The 17,628-nt window shown below is 38.8% G+C and overlaps 2 protein-coding genes across 2 annotated transcripts; both read right to left on the reverse strand.

The window, feature by feature from the left end:
* Nucleotides 1–12,074: 12,074 nt before the first annotated feature.
* LOC130178356 (chemokine XC receptor 1-like) lies at nucleotides 12,075–13,543 on the reverse strand. Its single transcript, XM_056390478.1, has 2 exons — nucleotides 13,510–13,543; nucleotides 12,075–13,353 (listed from the first exon to the last, which is right to left on the reverse strand). The coding sequence occupies exons 1-2, from the start codon at nucleotides 13,526–13,528 to the stop codon at nucleotides 12,311–12,313; spliced, it is 1,062 nt and encodes a 353-aa protein (XP_056246453.1). The 5' UTR covers nucleotides 13,529–13,543; the 3' UTR covers nucleotides 12,075–12,310.
* Nucleotides 13,544–13,699: 156 nt separating this feature from the next.
* Nucleotides 13,700–17,182, reverse strand: LOC130178394 (chemokine XC receptor 1-like). The gene is made up of 2 exons (XM_056390547.1): nucleotides 17,162–17,182; nucleotides 13,700–16,199 (listed from the first exon to the last, which is right to left on the reverse strand). The coding sequence occupies exon 2, from the start codon at nucleotides 16,193–16,195 to the stop codon at nucleotides 15,146–15,148; it is 1,050 nt and encodes a 349-aa protein (XP_056246522.1). The 5' UTR covers nucleotides 16,196–16,199; nucleotides 17,162–17,182; the 3' UTR covers nucleotides 13,700–15,145.
* Between the last annotated feature and the right edge of the window lie 446 nt (nucleotides 17,183–17,628).

Consider the following 17,628-nt stretch of genomic DNA (forward strand, 5'->3'; position numbering starts at 1 on the left):
TTTCCATTGAACTGTATTATTCTCAGATGTGTTCATCAGCATGTTAAATGTGCAAATCCTCATATGTAAAGATATTGAAGCCACCTGAACTGGTTCAGTACAGTCATCTGCTATTGACTAAAAAAAAACACAATCTTATTCCTTCATGTTTGAATCCACTTGATGGGTTTTTGGTTTTTTTCTGCGCTTTTGACAATGTTTACTGACGTGTGCTGTTTTATTCTGATTTTATTACCTGGGTATTTATTGAATTTATTCTGTACAGCACTTTGGTCATCTTACACCATTTTTAAATGTGCCCTGTAAATAAATGTGACTTGACTTGACAAAAAAAAAAAACCCTATGATGATTAATGATGTGTCAGTAAATTCAAGTCACGAGTCACATGTTCATGATCAAATCTTAGTGCAACTTACAGTAAAACTATTTCAAGCACATTCACAGGACATCTGATTGTCTCGACTTGAGCAATAACAAAGGGACATTTCAGTAGTGATGGCCATGATGTTGCTGTGTTGTGTTGATGTAAGTCACAGGTTAAATGTTCTGAAACAATAAAAAATAGTTAAATTAAATTAAATATTGTGCTGCACAGTGTAAAATTGTCATTCCACAATTTCATAGAACACACTTAATTAAAAAAGCTTGTTATGTCTATAGATAGATAGATAGATAGATAGATAGATAGATAGATAGATAGACATCAGTACCTTTCTGTAGCCCCACAGAGACTAATGGTAGACCACCATCACCCCCATTCCCATTTGGAAATGAGAAATCACCAACATTAAACATGTAAGAACAAGTAGGAACTTTCTCGGCTCATCTAGACTAATTATATAGCGCTTTGTGAGGAGTCATTAGGTACATAATTAACTATCTATTAGTATGAAGAAAGAATCCATTCATAATATCGATACTAAAAGGTCTTACTGCTCTTTCTTAACTTGTTTCATAATTACTCCTCCTTATGATTAATAAGAATCTTGATCGACCATCAAATATCACTTGTGTGGATCAATTCAGATGAGGTAATCTCTACGGTGGCACCTTTCACTGTATGCAATGCATGCAAAATTTGATAAAAAATCTCATTCTGAACTAGTTCTCCTCCCTGAGCAGGAGCTGTTTGGAAAATAAAATTTGGTACACAAGCATCAGCTGGCAAAGACCATCAACAAACAACAATGTGCATCAGCAAGATCCAATTAAATTTTTCTATGAAAGCGAATACTTCTGTGCACTTGTAAGACATGCAGAATGCACAATGGAAGATTTTTTTTTTTTTTTTTTGGGAGGTTAGGACTGTAACAAATGTCCAGACCTGGCAGGAGGCTCATCTTTATCGATGTATGATCTGTCTGCTGTAGAATATCTTTGCGTTTTCTTTTTAGTATTCTAGTCCATTCTGCGCCATCACCAATCTGGCCCATACTGCCTTTCAAGCATTTCCTGTGGGACACATACTGTGTTCGCAAGGCCTCTCTCTCTCACACACTCTCCCTCTGTCTCTCTCATTCTCTCTCTCTCTCTCTCACTCACTCACTCTCTCACACACATACACACACACACACACACACATTACACACATGCACATGCTGTGGTGACTGCAGAGGGAAGTGAGCTGTCTGCGGAGGGTTGGATTCTTGGTGCCGGTCCAAAAATGTGTCACTCGGGACACGCATGGCCTGCTGGAGGCAGGAATTCTGTCGCTAATGGGCCCCGCAGCCGTCGACACCACCTGGGGATATGGGAGACGGGATGGATGGATGGGGGAGGATCGAGGAGGGGGTGGGGGGGTGAGGGGAAGGAGGGAGAGAAGAGGGAGTGTATGCAGCATAATGTGTTGGTAACAAACAGGAGGATGTGGTGTGATATGGAAATTCAGTGAACTATCTATCTATCTATCTATCTGTAAGTCACACTTTTATTGCTCACTAAACTGTGAAAGCAGATTCTATCTTCTTTTTTTTTCTTTCTTTTTTTAAAATCTTTAGTAATAAAAAGAGAGTTTCCAGATTCTATTAGACATAAACCAAGTTGTTTGTGTTCAATATGTTCTTTGAACTTGTGGAATTAATGTATTTAGAAGGAAAAGTCAACATTTTTCCCTACCATGAAAGGCAGCTTATAAAAAATGTGAAGGCATAAACAGGCAGGGCAGGTGTTGACGATGCAAATGAAACGGATGACAGATGGTGAGCCTTGCGATTGCTCACTGTGCAGATAATGGATGGAGGTAATCAAATTCCTCTGAGGCTTTGGGACTTTCTTCAGAACTTTCCCATCAATTGCACCATCAAACGGTGCCATCGTCAAATACAGCCCCCCACCCTCTGTACCTCAAAAGAAGAGATACAAAGAAGTTACAAGATTTTATTTTCTGATAGACTTGGCCAAGTTGTGTAGTTAATGTGGAAAATACACTTTTCTGAGTCCACAGAGAGAGAGAGACACAAGATCCGCCTGGAAGGCACGGTACTCATCCCTTCATGGCAAATCCAGGGGTTGTATAAACAGGAGTGTGTGTGTGTGTGTGTGTATGTGTGTGTGTGTGTGTGTGTGTGTGTGTGTGTGTGTTTGTGTAGCTTAGCCAGGGATCAGACAACAAGTTTTAACTATAATGCGCCGCAGCTATTATAGAGAGACAACAATCACATCAGCATGCCACCAAAACAAGTCTGCAGGGGAGAGAGTGCTGTTTCCATCCGTGCTGCAAACCCTCCTTTCATGTTCTATGATCGAAGCTTTTATAGATTTACTCACTCGAGCTGCGAGAGTTGCTGTTACTTCAAAAAGGAGGATCATGAAAACGAGCATCTGATGTGTATTTTTTCACTGGAGGGGGGTGGGGGGGGGGGGGTTGTGAAAATTTACCCATCAGTGTGGTGACAGCCATTTGATTTTCATAGGGCCCAGTTTGAAGGTCAGTTTAATGGTCCGTTTGTGTTTTGTATTCGTCTTGCTTCAGTGGAAGCTTCAAAACAAAAGACGGTCAGACAACACGATAAATGAGATTTTTTTTTTTTTTATGAGTAAAACATGCAATTAAAAGTGCAATAAGTCTCCCAGTAAACATGGGATTTATTCTATCGCACGACTTATTCTCCGAAGAATCTATCTATCTAAAGCATTTCTGGAGTAAATAATGTGCAAACTTGGCTTCAGTGTTATCTGTATGGAAGACAAACACTGTTGTGTCAGACAAGACTTAAAAATGCCAATTCTGTGTTTGAAAAGCATTTTCCTGTCACAACACTCAAGAGTGGCATATTACTGCAACAATTCTCTTTCACACTTCCAGCTATGATAACAGCTTCAAGTGTCACACATATGTCTGCATAAAAAGCGTAGGAGAAAGTATCACAGAAGCAAAGGGAAGAAAGTATGCTGAATATCACAAGTTTTTATGTCAGGTGATGCTTTTTTTTTTTTCAGTTTTTTTTTTCCTTGAATAAATGTGATAATTGCTCCTGCAAATTCTCAGGACAGTGCACCATATTGCTTATGTTAAGGGTGCAAAAGCATTTGCTTTGCATTCCTTTTTATGCTGGTAGGATAATATTACTGGTGCAGCAGTTTTTCTGACAGGTTGGTAAGTAACCTGCTGGGAAGTGTCTGTTTCTAACAGTGTTCAGTGGCGCCTAAAATGAAGGAAAAAAAATCCATGACAAGAATGAGAAACACATTGTCAGAGAAATATCCTGCACAAGCTTCCATAAAATAAGTTTTCCCGCCGTTCCCTGCCCAACCAGATCAAGGGCACAGACAGCCAAGTGAGTGCAATTAACTTTTCCGAACTCATTTGGATAATCTCTCCCTCAGTTACCTCAGCTTGTGTGAAATTCCCAATTAACTATATCCCAGAAAAATCTCAAAACAACACCATGTGAAATTTCTTAATGAATTCCTTTGTCTCTGAATGCACAGATGAGGCATGAGAGAGGCACATGTACGGCGAGTGTATTAGTTAGGCGAGCCCATGTGATGGTGCCCGTTCACGGCTGACGGAGTGTTGGTATCCTCGGGCATGGCTGCCAAGCTGCCAGTCTGTGCCGTCACACCTTGCTGCCTTTAAAGATTGCCCTGCAGAGACGGGGAGGGGGTATGGAGGGCCTCACGTTTTTTAACAACGCACAGTCTGGCAACCCAGGAGGGTTTACGACTCAGGATCGGTGCCAAGAACTGCCCACCAGAGAGATGGGGGAAGAGGGGAGAGGGGGATGCAAGGAGATATGGGTGTAGATCACACACACACACACACACACACACACACACACACACACACACACACACACACACACAAAGTCAGGTCTCTATCAGTCACATTCACACAAGGTATGTGCGTATGAATATGTGCATTATGAATGTTTCCTGTATATTAGTGTGTGTGTGTGTGTGTGTGTGTGTGTGTGTGTGTGTGTAAGGAGAGGTAGCTGGGTCTAATATCGGAGTGTATATGCAACAAAACAGTATGTCAGATCAATTCATCAAGCTTTCTCTGTGACATGTTAAGGGAAAGAGGATAGTGTGTGCACATACGATGTACCCCGAGCATCATCCACACACACACACACACACAGACACACACACACACACACACATTGCCTTTTCTCAGTAATCCACACAAATGGCAGTGGATGGCAGAATGTAAATGAGCTGGTTATTACACAGCAACGTTCATCAAGCTGAGCTGGAAAGACTTCAATGGCCCTGATGAATATGCATGCAAATTTGTTAATTAAGTTAATTATTCTGCTGAAAATTCATTTGTCTTCCCAAGGACATTTCTGCGATGATTTTAACATGTTTCCACCATTAGTCATGCACGGTGCTATTGAAAATCACTTCTGTTCACCTTTTGGAAAGTTGCAGCCAAAAAGGGGGATAGAACACCTACAAATGAGGAGGAGGAGGGTCGAGGCAGGTAGAGGACCACATATCAGGGGCGTGGAGTGTGGTCGGAGGTAGACAGCAGCTGGTGCAGCCCGAGGATAAGGAAGGGTAAGCCAAAAAGCACGGTCTGTAGGATATTAGCTCAGTGGGTAGAGCATTGACGAGTTAGTGCCAGGTCTGGAGGTCCAGTTCTCACTGGGATGATCCAAGCTAAAAATGTTTTCATTCATAGTAATGCAAAGCACTTTGGACTAAAGCTTATGTTATGTTATGTTATGTTACTTTATGTCTTATGTTATGCCTTTACTTATGTCTTATGTCTTATATCGTCTCTTATTCACAACATTATGTCCTGTAATGTACTTTAATGTGCTTTTATGATATGTTATGTTATTCTAATCAGATGTGGACAGTATAACATCTGGGTCCTGTTCTTTGGCTCAACGAATTCAAGCTAAAATGTTGTTACCAGGCCAAAATGATCCTGTTGATTCTCACCCAACTCATTTGGGTCTTCAGACAAATTGAAAGGATTGATTTGTTTATCATCTCCCAATTTCAGATTTCAGTAATATGAAGTAGGCATGAAGCTAAGACTCCAAACATGGGGCGATACATTCATGGACATAAGTCTGATGTCATCATTATTTCAGCATTTTCACTGGCTGCTATTATGGTTTATATTCCACAGTGTTTCAACTCTTTCTATATTTGCTGTTACATAAACTGTTTTTTTTCCAAGTGAATGTTATCAGACCATGCCTGATGATGATGCTGTGTGTTCAATTAACCAAATTATACAATACAACAGGCAAAAGTTGAGTAAATGTTCATATGGTACAAGTGAATTATATTGCTCATCAGTCGTTTACAAGTCTATTCCAAACTTGATTTATTGTTTCAGTCCAAGCACAGTAAGTGCTCAAAGTGCTCAAATGTCAAATTTCCATTTTAATAACATTGTTAAATGCTGAGTTTTCTTCAATTTTTAACAGTAATAAAGTTTATTTTATTTTGTTGTGTATCTTATCGTGTACAGGTAGGTAACTCTTTATTGTGATAATTTAATTATACAATTTACATGATTTCTAAATCTATCTAAAATCATAATTATATCAACATTTTTTATTATACCTTGAAGAAATAATTTATATTTACACATCTGCATTTTTCCCCACATAAATTTCAGGTATGTTCCCGCTCTTTTTGGTTTGTTATATTATGTTGCCTCCAGGTCTTTGTCCACAGTCGTTCTCCAATCAAGTACCACAAAATGACCAAAGTAATATCCATGAAATACTTGTATGTGAGCAACTTTAAAAAAAATAAGTGAAAAATCGCAAAGTAAGAGAAGCTGAAAAAAGTTAAGAAACAAACAAGCCAGATGGGGAAAAATTGAGAGAGAAACATCAGGACGCACTGTTTGATATATCAAATGGCCAGTCTTACAAGAGGCAGCTAAGCCTTTGCAGTAGGCCTAGTCTGAATATCCAGATGTTTGATTTGTTAATTAAGTCTCCATGGTAGTTAATCACTGTGTTTTTCTATGAGACAACAGCAGGTAAGTAGAGGAGGGTGACCCCGAAATATAGAGATGTGATGGTGTGGGATATGAGGAGACAAGTTGCATTTGTTCTTTGTGTAACGTTTGTGTTTAAAAACATAATAGCAGCCAAAAAAAAGTTGTTCAGTGAACAGCAGAAAAGATGAAACCGCATTAAAGAGAGACAGAGTCAAGTTCTTTTGAAGGGACTAATAATCTTTTCGTCACTTCATTAGATTGTACATTTCTGTCTTAATTCTTTCTATTGAAAGCGCATCAGATTGTAATCAATAATGTGGCCTAGTAATCATGAAACAAGCATCATTATGCCAATACCCATCTCCCCTCTAGTGGAGAAATGGAGCATTGCAGTGGCAAAATAGAGGCCAAGGTGCAGCATGAGAGATGGGTTATCCATTTAAGTCCATCAAATGTTCATTTTTTAAGAATGGATCCTAAAACATGTCACCCTCCTGGATGTGTGATTGAGCAAAACAAAGATGTGTGTGTGTGCGCGCATTAATGTGTATAGTAAGTGTGTGTTAAGCAGTGGATCTAATCCTTTTTTAAAACATTTTATTCCCGTGACAAATTCGATCAGGATGATGTGCATTAGTGAAATGTCATACATGCCAGTGTATGACATACAAGGATTAAGTCATCTATATTTGTTCACTACAGCAGTTGTTTGTAATGATAAGGCTGACAGACTTAATCGATTTGCCTGCATTTCCCTGACAGTCCAGATTAACAAGCAATAAGACACACACATTTACACATTTGCAAGGCATCAATTAAATTCACATATGGTTGGAGTAATTATCGTTATAGATAACTGGAATTGAAGGAGAGATATCAATGTGAAAGAGGATGGTGAGTTGCCCTGGAGAAAAGAAGAGCAGGGAGTGAATGTTGGGGCCAGGGAGGGCTAGTAGCAGAGACTACATAAGAAAACAACAACAGCTGTTTAGCTTGTGGCTAAAAACAGGATTGAACAACAACATCATTTGCTAAGAAAATGATCTGGGAAAAGAGATTGTACTGACTCGAAGAAATGGGATGCCTTAGATTGTCTTTTCTGCTGGGGCTCTGTAGACTGGATTTTTTCTCTCTATGGTCTTTGATGTTATTAATTCATACAATAAACTTACTGCATTTTGTTTTCCAGGCATACTGAAAACCCAGAATCAAAAGCAGATGTTTCCCTTCAGTTGATGCTCCACAACACAAAGAAATTACGGGATCTCACAGAGGTTTGACCACTTCCCTATGTGAGAGAGCTGATACCTCTTAAACTATGCTGTGCAATGAGGACCCTTATGCAGGATTGTGGCATTAACCACATCTCAAACATGCAATGCATGTTTGAATCTTTTCTGGGATTTTGTGTTTAGTGTCCACATGAAGACACATTACAAGACTAAATAAGGGTCCTTGCTATTGCTGACTTGTACACACAATGTTATAGCTACAGCACCTTCTCTCTTTTTTTTTTGCCGCTATTGCACAAACACACTGATAATATTCGGCACAAAACACTTTTCCCAGTGCCTGCCAGAGAATGTGTGAGCACACCCGTGACTGCTCTGCCCTTGACTTGTATCCATTCATCCAAGCATGCTGGATGGTTTAGTTAATTAAGCTTAATCTACCCCCAGAGACAGATATGAGTGCTGTTACAGTGGCCCACTGAGCTGTCCCTGTACACTCTTCCCTGGACCCCCCATGGAGCCATCAGGGCCGCACTATTCAACCATGTTCAAGTCTATCGACAGGGCTCTGGAGAAACACATTAGATGTAATAGAGTTCACAGATTTTGGACCAGAGAAAAATGGGAAATGGTTCTTGCAATATTTTAATTACTGAAATAATGCAGCATAGTGTTGGAATTTCTGGCGTACAAGAAAAGCATCCAAAAGTACTTCAGTGTTGAGTTAGACATATTTGAATCATACTTGGCTGATTTTAATCATAAACACACAGGCTGTTCTGTTATATTTTATTGATCCTGCAGCTGAGAGCCAATTTGTTTATTCAGTGTCACAGACAAGGTCAACCTAACATATTGCCAAGGCTGATATGTAAAAGAAAGAAGAGGAAGAAATAAATTATCAAGATTCAGAATTGCTTTATTTGCAGTTACAGTGGGTCCATGTGGGAACATTGCCTGGCTAATTGGTGCTTGCACATATGAAGATAGAGACTAAACAGATGTGGACAGAAATATAACATCTGATGTGCAGGTAATAATGTTTGACATACAGCTTGTAAGCGGAAAAAATTTCTGGAGAATAGAGCTATTTCGCTTTATGAAAGGCCTAATCTGAAATTTTTGCCTAAAATTTAAGATATATTCACACAAATCACTGAATGGTTTTAGTTTCAGATGAACAATAAGAAATTTGTTTGCAATTCATGATTCAAAATCATAGCATGAAACATTAATAATAAGTATGTCTAACATGTTTGTGTATAAAATAAAACCTCAATCATTTTGGGGTTTTAAATAATTTTGACTTGGATTACAGATTGTGCCTTTAAAATATTTCATTTTTATTACATGCGTGACAAAAAAAGGGCAGAGCTGTCTTTCTTACAATACACTTTCACTTTTCATTTTTCAAGTTAAATTGTCACTATTGTAAAGGCCTACCATGGCCTTTAGTGCACATTACATCAAAGCTATTACATCAGAAATTATAATATTGACATCAAAGCACAAGAGTAAAATAAACATTAAGCAATATAACCATAAATCACATAATTTCATTATTAGGATTGTTTTAAAATTGACATGAAGTGACATATTTGTTGCCATCTTGTGGGTTGATTTGTTAAGTACAGTTAAATCATAATAACAATGTGTTGATCGAGTAGAGTTGAGAATTTCAACTGAGAACATACTGTAAATTTGTTTTCATACAAATGGAGCTATGCTGATGGTTTTCTTCATCATTTGAAACAATGTTAATTAACATTTTAAAAAATACCTAATTTCTCTTCTTCTTTCTTACAAACCTATTATCTACTGCAATAACCATTAAATATCACCTTTGCTAATTCCTGTTTTTCACAATGTGTCTGTTGGAACATGAGAAACCTGGTTATTCCTGGTTATCCTTACATAAAATCTAGGTTTTCTGATCATCTGATTTCACACCATGTTCTGTAGCCTTCTAATTCAATACTCCAGGTAGCATATCCAGGTTTCTGAAACCAGGACAACATGTGCAACAGAAACATTAGTGCGCATGTAAACACACTAGTTTACGTAGACTTCAAGCTTTTTTAAGACCCCCTCTTCTCCTTTTAAAATGATTCAGTTGCAATATTGAAAGTCAGCCAATGACAGTGTTTTCAACAAACACATCATCTAGGTTAGCCAGTCAGCTAATCTATAACAATCTTCCATTAAACGACGGTTTAGAGACAGTAAATCTATCTAGGAGAGAGAGTACCTATAATAACTTGAACGAGCCCGTGGGTCGTTTGTGCAGCCGGTTATCATGAACAGTTACGTTTTGTGTTCAGGCGACATCTAGCGGCCATGTTAATTAAGACAAGAGCAAAGGGAAAACTGCAGTGACGTTATATATGCAACAATAAAGTCCGTGTTAAGAGATGGATGAGTCAACAAAACTGAAGAATATGAGTTTAAATTGTTTCTATTATCCATGACCATTCGACGTTGTTATTAATGTAACCATGACAACAAATATCGCCTCTAATGTTGAGAAAGTAGCTATTTTATCCAAAATCACGATCTTTTCTTTACGTCTTTTTGTGCCTAAACCTAACCAAGCCACGACCGTTATCATAGCAACCATGGCGACAAAAGTTGGTATGCGCTGTAGGTACATTCCCTTATTTCCCGTTTAATATAACCATGACAACCAATTGTTGCGGTATGCTTGTCGCCGTAGAGTCGCTCTTATGGGTTTTATCAGAAGGTGGGAAAAAAACGACCTATATGTTTTTTCGGGTTGGAGGACTTGTTGAAGAAATTCAAGTGTAAAATCTGGTACAGATATGATTGCAAAATGCCATGTGCGAAGAGAAAGCTTGACAGCCAGGGCTAAGCAAATGGACATGATTGAGGTTTGTGAGTAATTACACCCTATAAAATGCAGTTATGATTAAGTATGGTTTATTAAAATTGCCACATTGTGAAATGTATGTAGAGAAATAGAAATGGCTGTTGCTCACACAGAGGTGTCATTTAGAGGCATGAAGTCCTGACCCCTATCTCTTCTTTGGGGTGAAGTGTCACATGCATACATGCAGAGATACCTCCTAAACCGCTGTCCATATATATGGAATAGGTTCAGACAGCAGTGAAAATAAGGCAGTGTGATAATGATGTACACCAGATAGCGTGGTATCAATGAAACTGGGTTTCCCGAATGCACCAACAAATGCAGGTACTCTATAATGAGTGCGATATTGTATGGTGCCAAACAAAGGAATAAACCAACAGTAATCCCTAGAATGAATCTTGAAGCCTGGTGTCGTCTGTTTATCCTACACTGTTTGGTAGCTCTATAGGCATAGCAGAATGTAATGATAATGAAGGGTATTAGAAAGAAAAGGCCAGAATGCACAGAGATGTAAAAGATCAACACAGAATGTGAGTGAGGATAATATGAACAACTTATATGATCAGATCCGCTATCTTCTACCACAAAATTCATTGAAAACCTGATGCTTACAGCAGCACATATCAGCCATATCATAATACTAGCCACGAGCAGGAACTTTTTGGAGGCTTGTGCAGACAGACATGAAGCATGGTCCACAGCAACATAATGATACAACGTCATGCCCCAGAAAAGTAGCCCCTCCAGTGATTCCACAGGCCAAGTTCCCAAAGACCCAGCCATGGAGTAGATTGTAGGCCCAAAAAGGCAGAGTCACAGTGAAGCAAAGGGCAGAAACTGTGAGTTGCAGAAGCAAGATGTCAGGTGTGGTCTTCCAGCATCGTTCCCTCAGAAGGACCCCCAGGAGAAAACTGTTTCCAGGCATGCTGATGCAGAAGAAGGGGATGTAACACACAGCGCAGAAGAGAGTCATGTGCATCTCAGCCTGTTCCTCTGCCAAGCTGTCGTCACTTAACGTGTAGTAGTCATAGTGGACACTGTCATTGTAGTCATTGCTAAAGTCCATTTTTCCTTGTTGGTGACTTGTGATAAAATGACAATAGATCTGATGAAGAAGTTATTCATTATTGCACAACTTTTAACCAGTTGTCAAAGAATTGGGCACACCTCCCTCCTTAATGTTTGTCAATGAAGGTTAAATACATGCACACATACAAGGTTTGTCTATTTAGCATATTCAATTTAATCTCATAATTCTCAAGACAAGCATGAACATGAATAAAAATGCAGTAGAATACTTCAAAGAGATAAAATGCCAAATAACCTTTACCTTTAGTGTGCACTCAGTGTCACTCCAGGAAGTGGCTCAGTAGCTGTATAATCTATGTCTAAGAAATGTTATACCACAAGACAGTTTCACTTATGTTCTCAGACTTGGCCCTGAGAAAAGTACTTGCCCAGCAGAACTTACAACCAGCCCATAATGACAATGTCACAACATTTACTTGTAAAAAACAGAAGTGAAAACAGCTAAACTGGATTCCAACTAAATTTTATTTAGATATATTACAGTAAAAGCAGAGCAATGTCATTCACAAAGGCTGGGAAAGTACAAAAGTGAAAATATTTCCCACACATTATCATACATAATGACATGATATTTTTGTAAGGACAAATCTTTTATAAATTAAATAGATACAAACTTATTACATTGATACAAACTAAGTTCCACTAAAGCATTTGGACCAATGTTTCATTTTAAAAGCGAATGTCTATTTGCATTGCATTTCCAATATAACAGCAGAGTTCTGTAACATAGTAGTTGTATTCTGAATAACACAAGTGCTCTGGCCGATACCTCTCTCCCTGTTCTTCCTGCACTCTTTCTCACAGGGTAAAAGATGCAACAGATGTTTTCGTAGCTTTTGTGAGAGCATGTACAGCAGAGGATTCATACAGCAGTGACAATAAGCGAGTATCTGACAAATATGAAAGACGATGGACAAGCGTTCAATTGCATCGCAGCTTTTGGGTTCATAGAAAAACTTGATGAAAAGCACAAAATTGTAAGGTCCCCAGCAGATGATGAAGGCTGCGACAATACACAATACCACCACTACAGTCCTGTGCCTTTTCCTGTTTGAAGACTTCAGAACTGTCTTGAGGATGGCAGAGTAACAGAAAACAATGATGAGCAATGGGAGGAAGAAAAGCAGTGACACTTGGAGATAATGTCCCACATCGGCATCATTGTGAGAGGGGTGCACACATGTGGTAAAATTATCCCAGTGGGTTTCCGCCTTTACATGAACAGCATCACTCAGGGATGCAGCAATGCTGATGATCCAGGCAGCTGCACTGACACCCTTTGCCCACCTTTGCCTCTTCACAGAGTTGCATGGCCAGTTTTGCAGCACCACTGTTATGAAACGATCCACGGTCAAGGCAGTCAGTAGAATGACACTGCTGTACAAACCAACAAAGTACGCCGCTATCATGAATTTGCAGCAAAGGTCCCCAAAGACCCAGTGGTGCAGGAAATATGTTGCCCAGAATGGAAGTGTGAAGGTGAAGATCAGATCAGAGCAAGCCAGGTTCAGGACAAATATATTAGTCACATTTTTCAGGTTCTCGTAAGCAACAAGAACACATAAGAGGACACTGTTGCCTGCAATGCTGAAGATGAAGACCAAAATGAAGAAAGCACCGCTGATGGTCGCAAAGTCAAATATCTCATCACATAAATATACCACGGCAGCACTGTCGCGCACCCCTGTGTTGTTCATTGCAGAGTTGCTCACCATTGTAGATTTTTCTAGAAAAACATGAGCACAAAACTGAAATTGGCAAAATGTAACTAACACTGAGTAGATTTCTATAACCCCTTCAGTAGTTTGTGATTTCAAAAAAAGTAATTCCTTGTAGAATATCTCAAATATGGAGTGTATTCATTAGGCACCGAGCAACTTACCGTGAGCGTCAGCTGGCATGTCTTGTGTCAAAGTGTCAAGGAAACGTTGTAATAACAGCAGGCTTGCAATTCCTCTTTTTGTTTCACATTAAGTCAGAGATGCTGTTTCAGTATTTCATTCTGAGTAAGAATATTCTCTGAATTCATGCACAGTGGACGTCATGGAACCAGCACTGAGGGTTGTTCGGGTTTCAAAACGGAATTGAATTGTGAGTGATTTTTATTTTATTGCAAAGCGTTAACATAATGTTGATGATGATGACATATGAAAATAAACACTTTAACAAATAAATTACAAATAATCACATATGACTCCAGAAAATGAAGGTGAAAATTTGAAATAGTTTAAGTGATCCAAATGTTTGATATGAACACAGAAATTAAAATGCAAATGTTACGCAAAGGGAATCACATACAGTCACACACAGTTATATTATCTCTAATGCCATGTACAATCAGTTTATCGGCATGCATCTGAAATCACAAGTACAGAGTACAAAGTACAAAGTAGAAAATGACACGTAGCTACAAGAGGAAATTAAAGATGAAAGACTGTACATTACACAGTATATCACAGCTTTACCTCTCTTATTTTTTATAAACACAGCACTTTATTGGGTACAAATTTCTAATACAGATTAGCCCCCTCCCCCAGACACCCAGCACTGCCTTGAAGCATGAGCAAACCAAGCGCCTTGGTTAGGACCCGCATGGCCACCAGAGGGCCTTCCAGAGCTCTTGAAATGCCCTACAAGAGAGCTTGATTTTATATGAATCATAATTATTACAAAAATGCAATATCATGCTAAGAGGCTGGCTAGCTAATACTACTGGTTTAATAATTTCCTGCTGCCTTTAACAGAGCAACACAGCTACACCCAAGTTACAGTACGTGTGCGAATGATTAAGCATTGATATTAGTAAATAGTATTGGCAGCGCTGAAGCATTGGTGGCCCCCCCCAAATCAAATTCTGCTGAGGGGCCCCATTAAAAGCTTAGATCAGCCCTGAGTGTCTGGTTAGGTCATTGACGTACATTGAAGTCACTGTCATGTTCATGGAACTAGTTTGAGATGACGTGTGCGCCGTGACGTGGCTTGTTATCCAGTTGGAAGAAGCCATGTGAAGAACGGTAGACTGTAGTCATGAAGGGATCCACGTGGTCGGCAACAATAATCAGGTGGGTTGCAGCATTTAAACCATGCTCAGTGGGTATTAAAGGGTCTTGTGTGTGCTAGGAAAAAAAACCCTCCCCACACAATTACATCACCAACAACACCACAAGCAGCAGCAGCCTGGACTGGTGACACAAGGCAGGTTGAGTTCATGGATTCATGCTGTTGACGCCTAATTTGGACCCTACCATCTGCGTGTCTCAGCAGAAATCAAGAGATGTGTTGCGTGTTCAGAGATGCATTGCACTGTGTGGTTATTTGAGTTTATCCTCTTCCTCTCTCCACTCTATGTAAATTCTACCAACAGACACATTGAATAAACAATTATATTCACTAATTTATTTATTTTTTAAAAGTAACCATCCTTATCTAGACCTATATGAACCACACAAGATGCTGTTACAAGCCTGGATTTTTAATTATATGCGTTTGAATGAGGTCTACACCGAGAACTGCATCAACTACATCGAGAACTCTTCCCCACTTGTTAGTGATGTGATTGTCAGTCGGTTTTGTCTCTTGCGGAGGCTGTTTCTGTTGTTGCCCCAGCTCTTCAGCATTTTCTTCAAGTGGTTTTTGAATTTAACCCCGACAAATACATAAAACACAGGGTTGAGGCAGCAGTGTGAAAAGGCAAATATTCGGCTAACATAAAAAGCGTATTCCAGTAGTTTGCGTGTCTCACATTCTGAGGCCACAACTTCTGACTTAGCAGGTTCTCTGTGCCAGAGATACATTGACTGTAAAAATATAACTATATTGTAGGGTACCCATCCCACAAAGAAAACAACCATGAGAGTAAAAATGAGTTTTAAAGTTTTGTTCTTTCTTCTTTGGGCAGTAGGACGCAGCAACTTGCATAAGATCTGAGAGTAGCAAAAAATGAATACCACTGAACTCATGACAAAGAGAATATTTTGCAGGTAGATTCCCCATAAGCTCTCGTAAGAACTCCCATATACACAGTATTTCTGTTCCAGGACGCCGGTGAAGACGAAGGCTGGAACGGCAATCAAGGTACTTGCAGCCCAAATGATCACAGATGCCAGGACACTGTAGCAGCCTGTGGTCGAAACAATATCAGACAGAGGTTTCATGACAGCTATATAACGATGAGCGGTCATCAGGATCAGGAGGATACCACTGCTGTAGAAACCAACAGAGAAGACAAAGGTGACTATTTTGCATGCAGGCTCCCCTAAAGTCCATCCGTACATGTGGTAGTAGGCCCAGAAGGGCAGGCCTGCCGTGAAGAGGAGATCAGATATAGCCAGGTTCAGGATGAAAGTGTTGGTCAGAGATTTGAGGTTCTCATACTTGACCAGGATCACAATGACCAGGATGTTGCCAAACAGACTCAGGATCACCACAATGAAGAAGAAAACTGGAGTGAAAGTTGCTCCAAACTCTGTGGCGCCTGTACTGTCACACGCTTCATTTTCATAGTATTCGTCATAATTGGGCGTAGTAGCAGTAGTATCTCTGAGCATTGAATCTGCAGTTGTAGCCATTTTCCTTCAGAAGTAGGAGAAAATGTAAAAAAAAAAAAAAAGAAAAAAAAAAGGGGTAAATATTACAAAGACTGAGTAGCAGATAAGATGAATGAATTGTCAAAACTGGTTTTACAGCCATATAGCGGCAAAGGAGGAGATCGGGGTGGACGGATGGTTCCTTAGCTTTATGTTAATTATTGTAACCATGATGTCGAAGGTTCTCTCACCTTAATACAGTTTCTATTCTAGTGCAAACCATGGTCTTTTTTTGTGCCAAAAACCCAACCATTACATTAACAATAGCTTTGTCACATAATAAAACAGTTTAAAATCAGCTTGATGTGTCAATTGCACAAAAAGCCACTATTTGTAACGAAAGAAAATATGAACCAGCAAAGATTCTAAACAATACTTATATTCTTCATTTTAATAATCTTAAAATATGCCGAGTTCAATATTAAATTGAATAATTTTGATATAATAATATTTATATACGGAGATCTTTGTATGTTATAGCCTACATTGTTCAAAAACAGGGCCTGCCAGGGACTGTGGAGATATACTTTAGAGCCCAGTGAAATAATAAATAATAATAAAGTGTTACAACTTTGAAGAAAAGTTGTGTGTTCATATTGGATGCACAACTTTCTCCAATGCACAATTTAAAAAGTGGTTTTCAGGGCCTTTGAATAATCACTTTCCATAAAAAGTGTTCCATTACAAAATCAACTGTTTTTAAAACCAAAACTATTTGAATGGCTACCTTTGACTGACTGGGCAAAATGAACAAACATGTCTCTAGCTGTTTGGTCACTATATTCACATTGCTAATTTATAGTCGAAAAAAATTGGCAAAACGCATCTGCAAATTATTTATACAGAGTACAAAACAATGTATTACTGCATTAAGTTCAGTATTGTCAAATTCAACCTCCTGAGACCTCCACTACAACAATGAGAAATGTGGATTCATACTGTACCTACACAAAGTCATGCACACACCTGAGTCCCTGATGCAAATAATAGTGAAAACTAGGTGGACGAGGATTTGTTCCCTAGATGTTGACCACAAAGATGAACAGAAATCTCCCACCTACATTTTGACCTTGCATGTGACAAGAAATGTTCCCCTTAACCATTTATACTTGATTTCGGAGCCATTTAGGCTTTGGAAGTAATGGGAATTTCAGAAATTCACAATTACAAAAACATACACATTCCCAGTTGACAACAACAGTGCAGTTTTTGTCACTATAAGAAAACAAACAACTTAACTTGAGGATAATAAATAAAATAAAAAAATAAATAATTTGTCTGCTCATGCTGGACTATCTCACAATATTTATGAATATATTTTTATTGCTTGAACAACATAATCCAGTATTTTTTTCATAAATAATTGATCTCTTTTGTATATCTCTTTTGTATATATTATTATATATTTATTTATT

The sequence above is a fragment of the Seriola aureovittata genome, chromosome 12 (genome assembly GCF_021018895.1).
Source record: "Seriola aureovittata isolate HTS-2021-v1 ecotype China chromosome 12, ASM2101889v1, whole genome shotgun sequence".
In the NCBI taxonomy this organism is placed as follows: domain Eukaryota; kingdom Metazoa; phylum Chordata; class Actinopteri; order Carangiformes; family Carangidae; genus Seriola; species Seriola aureovittata.

Excerpts from the sequence above, each read along its gene's own strand:
- LOC130178394 (XM_056390547.1), bottom strand. The coding sequence starts at position 16,195 with ATGGCTACAACTGCAGATTCAATGCTCAGAGATACTACTGCTACTACG.